General features: G+C 25.6%; 1 protein-coding gene across 1 annotated transcript; it reads left to right on the top strand.

Moving 5' to 3' along the window:
* Positions 1-2,232: 2,232 nt before the first annotated feature.
* LOC113556010 lies at positions 2,233-5,376 on the top strand (the record flags this gene model as incomplete). Its single annotated transcript, XM_026960740.1, is given in 2 exon segments — positions 2,233-2,326; positions 5,309-5,376. Coding segments are annotated over 2 exon segments (162 nt in total), but the record flags the coding sequence as incomplete, so codon positions are not given.
* Positions 5,377-5,702: the final 326 nt, after the last annotated feature.

Raw genomic sequence — 5,702 nt, 5'->3', positions numbered from 1 at the left:
AAAATGTATGTAGATAACGAATTTATGACCGAGATTCCAATAAGAGTTAAATTCTTATAATTATATTTTAGTGACAGATGAAAAAAATAAAACATATCAGTTAGGTAAGTTTCTTTTTATACTATTTATGTATGGAGGAAATATTACTTGGAGACAATCCCAATAACTAACACTGTCGAACACTAAGGACTTTAAATTTAAATGAAAATCGTCAAACCTCTGGCAGTCAGTCTTCATAAACATGGCAGACACCTCGTATACCTCTCTAGAAAGCAAAATCCTCATTTACGAGTATGAATAATTGGTTTGTCTTTAGATTTTCAATGGCATTCAAATGTTGGGGTCTATCAACACATCTAACCTAAAATTATTCAAATCAATCTTATACATAAACTTTTACTGGTCTTGTTCTCAATACACATTACTCTTACCTCTATGTTATGCCACAACTTCCACAATTATCTTCCACTGTACAACGCATTTGCTTATTGTTTACGATTTATGGATATAGAATATTTATGTATATATTTCTATTTTATGGAAACGTGAATAAAATTATTTTCGCATTGTTAATCTGATATCTGTTATGCAGCCTTCAACAATAGTAGGCAGAGGTACCGGGTTTACACCGAAGATTAAATTACACTGAAATAAAATTAAACATGTACAGGGATACTGTACAAAAACCTTTTTTTTTTTATAATTTATTGAACGAATTTAAAACGTTTAACTTTACTATGCTATGTATTCTTTTTCGGTTACACTGTAGAATATTAAGTCTCATTTTAATTAATTGGATTGCCGATCAAATAAAAACAAAACGAGAAAATTCGTGACTTAAATTATATCATGTACAATAAATTATGGTGTTGTATTATTACTACTACGTAGTAATATTATTTTTAAATTGTCCGATGTTATCATTTTTATTATTTTCGTTAAAAATTATTGGTGGCAAAATGCACAAAATGGTTCTTTTCATTCATTGCGACTACTAAAATACTATAAATTTTAACTAATTATTATTGTACAAAAAAAAAATTGCTTAAAGTTTTTATAAGTACAAACGATTAGTTTGAAATACTTGTTATAATATTATATAATATACAAGACGACTCTTTAATAAAACTACACTCATTATATTAAAATAAATTAATTTGAAAAAAATTTGAAATTTGAAAATACTTTTTTTAAATAACATTTTTCAAAATAAAACACTTAAAAATTTTTTATTTTTTAAAATATTTTCATTCATTATATTTTTTAAGGTTTTAAATTTTATATTCTGAAACAGAATATTTTTGAGAGTATTTTGATAGACAAAAATTGGAATTTGGAAGTGTAATTTTTAAGTTAAAAGTATTTAAAATGTAGGTAATCGGAGTAGTAAACCAACATTTTGCGGGGTATCTCTGAATTATTTTATTCCGTTAGCTAATTTTTGAAATATTTATAACTTAAAAACAACTCTTCCGAATTTCAATTTTAATGTAACGAAATACTCATAAAAAGATTCTGTTTCAGGATACAAATTTAAAAATGTATGTTGTCATTTAAAAAAAGCAAAATTCTTAAAAATGTATAACGATTAAAAATATTAAAAAATATATTTTTTTTAATTAAGTTCTATCTTGACTATAAATTATGTAAAAAAATATTTTTAAGAACATTAATTATTTTTTAAATTATGAGTGTTAATGATAATGGAATAAATCTGTGTATATTTTTTAATTTCATAAAATTGATTTGATTGTTTAATATTAAATTATTATTTATTGTACATTCCAATATTTTGACATTTTTAAATTCAAGAATACACTTTTTTCTAAATGAATAATTTAAAAAATATATTACCGGCATAACACTATGTATATATTTTATATAAAATATACAGAGCTTGGTACAAACAAATCGCATGACCGTTAAAATTATGTTTGTGTGGCATATTGAATAGGAGGTTACCAAGCATCGTCAAACCAACTTAGGACACCGATGCCAATCGATCAATATTAAAATATTATGACTACAATGACAAGAACAATAATAATAATCACAATGAAAATAATTATAAGATATTTGTGGCTGATTGATAAAAACGCAGATTACGTGACTGTTACTGCGTTCCGGGAATTGGGAGTTGGGATTCGATGACAATAGTTTTGTTACGTCACCTAATCTCTACCATTACAATTGGTATTCACTAAAAACGATTTAAAATAATGGGGTTTTATTGATAAAAATAACTAATAACTACTGTGGAATTCATACGTTTTAGAATTTGTATCTAAATACAGTCAACACTTGGAAAAACTAATGTTAAAGGACGGTATGTATCATATTTCTTGGTAATATATTTAATTAAATTTTCTAAACAAAATAATAATACTATACTCATGAGTGACTATATTAGTTGCGTCTTGCAGTAAAAATGTTAGTCTTAGGAAAATAAGTCCGAAACATAAAAAATCCACGGTAAAATAGTTCAGTATAACTGGTGTATAAATATGTGATGTACAATTTAAATTAGTATTAATATAATAAAAAATATAACAAATTATCTTATAAGTACATTTTCTCGGCAATATCACAGTACTTGTTACTCGTTACAACTATTTTTTGGGATTTTGAATACTGTCCGATTTTTCTAATCAAATATTATTTAATTTATCTTAATTATTTGGTTCGTCGAGATTCAAATTAATTGCGGCCCAGGGTTTTTATGGTTACTTACATATTTGTTAAAATTATTAAACCATATAGTATAAAAACTATAATTCTATAAAATTAAATAAAATAGACATTATATAATATTATAATATATTATGGACATTATAATTTTATACTATTCTAAACTTTATTTTCCATTTCGTTTGACACGGATTTAAAATAACTGCCTGTAACTATAGACGCTATAGCACTACTACAGGTATAGGTTAAAAATTTAATATTTTTTTTAAATTTTAAAATGCTTTCTTTTTTATCGTTTGTCATATCTCTTTAAAACTATAGTTATATTTCTTTAAATGTGTTGTCACTTTTGTTTGATTATGCCATATATATTGCGGTATACTACGGTCTGATAAACTTCAAATTTATTTGAAAATTTAAATCTGATAATTTGATTTTCTTCTAATAATGTCATATTATTTATAACGAATGTTTCTTTGTTTATTATATATTTTTTTTTGTGGTTATTCGAGTGGGTGTTTTTTAGGGGCGCACCTTCTAACCTCGTTCAAAAATGACCTTCCTTTTTTCGCCCACGTCCTCTTCATTCCACTATACAAACAATTTAAATATAAATTAAATCCATGACATGACATGCCATTTTTTTTCAACGACGTCATAACAATTAATGACAAATACCTAACTGATATCTCTATTATGTGATAATTATTTTTGCACAAACACAATACATTTTTTGAGAGTAATAGAAGCCGTACCCTTGTGGTGCTCTATGGGTTATGCTAAATGGCTTTATTATTAATAATTTTGAGATAGTGAAACCGTGGAAAAAAGAATGAAATTATTTTTAGGCGAAAAGTGGAAACTTTTTTTATCATTTTTGGGAGAAAAGGGTACCTAAATATTTAGGTGTGCATTGTAGAGAGTACTCAGCGTAGAACATGCTGTTTTCAAACTTTGAATAAAAATCCTCACAGCAATTAGTATTTTAAAATAGTAGTTATTATTAAACTAGATACGGTAAATTATAATATAATAAGTATGATAGACACATTTTAAAATGGTTAATATTAGTCGGGCAGCAACTATCAGATATAAGTTATATATCATATAACCCACAAAAACCGGCCTGAAATTAGGATTAGATCTTTTTTCGTAGTTATCTTTGGCCCTTTGGGTCGCAACTAGTAAGTAGCTGTACTTATAAGAAATGAGTGATACATTTGAAATTTCACTTGTAAAAAAAAATTAGGCGTTAATCTTACCAACTCTTTTTTAGCACTCAAATTTTTAAGTCATTCTTTAAATTAATTGTCATTTACTAATCGTATGATCGATTTTTGAAAACAAAAAATGTAGACATACATGATTTAGTAAACGACGATAGTTAGTAACTATAATAGTTACGAACCTATCGGTGGTATTTCCAGGGTTATCCAACTGCTTTCCTGTTTTTAGTGTATCATAATTTAAATATTAAAATATGTTCTTAAAATTTGATGAATTGTAATGACTTTTCAGTATATTTGTGATAAATTATAATCACACATTTCATTTCAAATAAAAGAGAGTATTTTATAAACAGATAATATATTCATCATATTTCACACAACTATTAACAGTGTACATTTATATAGCAATGTAGTGTTTTTAATTAACTATTCAAAATTGAAAGTCAGCATAATTTACTTATAACCAGGGCACGGATGTTGTAGTACCTATACACTTAAAAATACCAAAAATCGCATTAAAACAGCGTTTTGTTATAAATGTTTTTAATTGACTGTTATAATCTAAAATTCTACCAAATATATATATTGCAACTTTATTATACATTATAATATAATCATATCATCACCATAACATCATATTATATATCATTGAGTTTAAATTTTCAAAATCCAAGTCTCTTTAATATAGAGCTAATAACTAATAAGTTTTTATATCTCTAAAAACTTTGGTTCTGCGTCAGTTTATGTAAGCGGAACGTATTTTAAATAGTGTAAATTGCTTACTGTCAATAGCCTTCGGGTAAACAATCAAACAGTTTTCCTAGTCCAGTCAACATATCGTTGATTTTAATAATGGTTTCAAATTCAGTATTCTTTTGAGAGTGGCTGAAGAACAAATTATAACAATATAATGCATAATATTGTCAAATAGTGACATTTCACAAATTATTTTTGTGTTATATTAAATAACTATCAACTTGGAATTATCTTTATTTTACATGTTTACATAGATGTTACGACGGTTGAGTGTCGACTATAACTAAAATAGTTGTATAAATGAGGAAATTCAATAAAATTGCAATAAAAATCCAAAAACTGCACTCAAAACTTATAAATTTTAGATCGTATACTTACATGGCACGCATTTAAAACGTACTTGGCAATAAATTGAAAAAGTAAAAAAAAGAAGTTGCAAATGCAACAACATCCGTGCTCTACTTATAAAAAAAAAAAAAAAAATGAGCTCTAAGATCACTCCTGTAACCCGAGTATCAAAATCAATACAAGTTTACAAAAGTATTATGTAAATTCAATAACAATATATTAAATGCAATAAGAAAAAGGCAACAATGTGAACAATGAACAACATTCATTATTTTTTATTATTACAGATAGAACAAGAAGAATCCCGTTCGAATGGTGTATGTTTACTGTCGTGCAGGAAACTATAGATTTATGAAATATAATATTTATAATTTTCAATTACGTACCTATTATGTTATATTGTAATATTTCCTTCATGTACATTCAAAAGACTCAAGATTTTGTATGTATATATATATTTTTTTTTTTTTAGAATAGTTGTAAAAACGATTGTATTAATAAAAAAAGTCTGTCATCATTGAATGATTTTTCAATTTTATTATTATTATTACTTAATGTCACCAATGATTTAGTCATGCAGCAGCTTAAAAGTCTTATTCCGGGTTGCATGAACCATAACTAAACGTTTAATGAAACATTTAATCGATAGTGAACTAATATTGTCCTTAATTGTGGTATATA

Source organism: Rhopalosiphum maidis, chromosome 1, assembly GCF_003676215.2.
Source record: "Rhopalosiphum maidis isolate BTI-1 chromosome 1, ASM367621v3, whole genome shotgun sequence".
NCBI lineage: Eukaryota > Metazoa > Arthropoda > Insecta > Hemiptera > Aphididae > Rhopalosiphum > Rhopalosiphum maidis.
The sequence above is the reverse complement of the archived record's forward strand: the minus strand, read 5'-3'. Positions and strand labels throughout refer to the sequence as shown.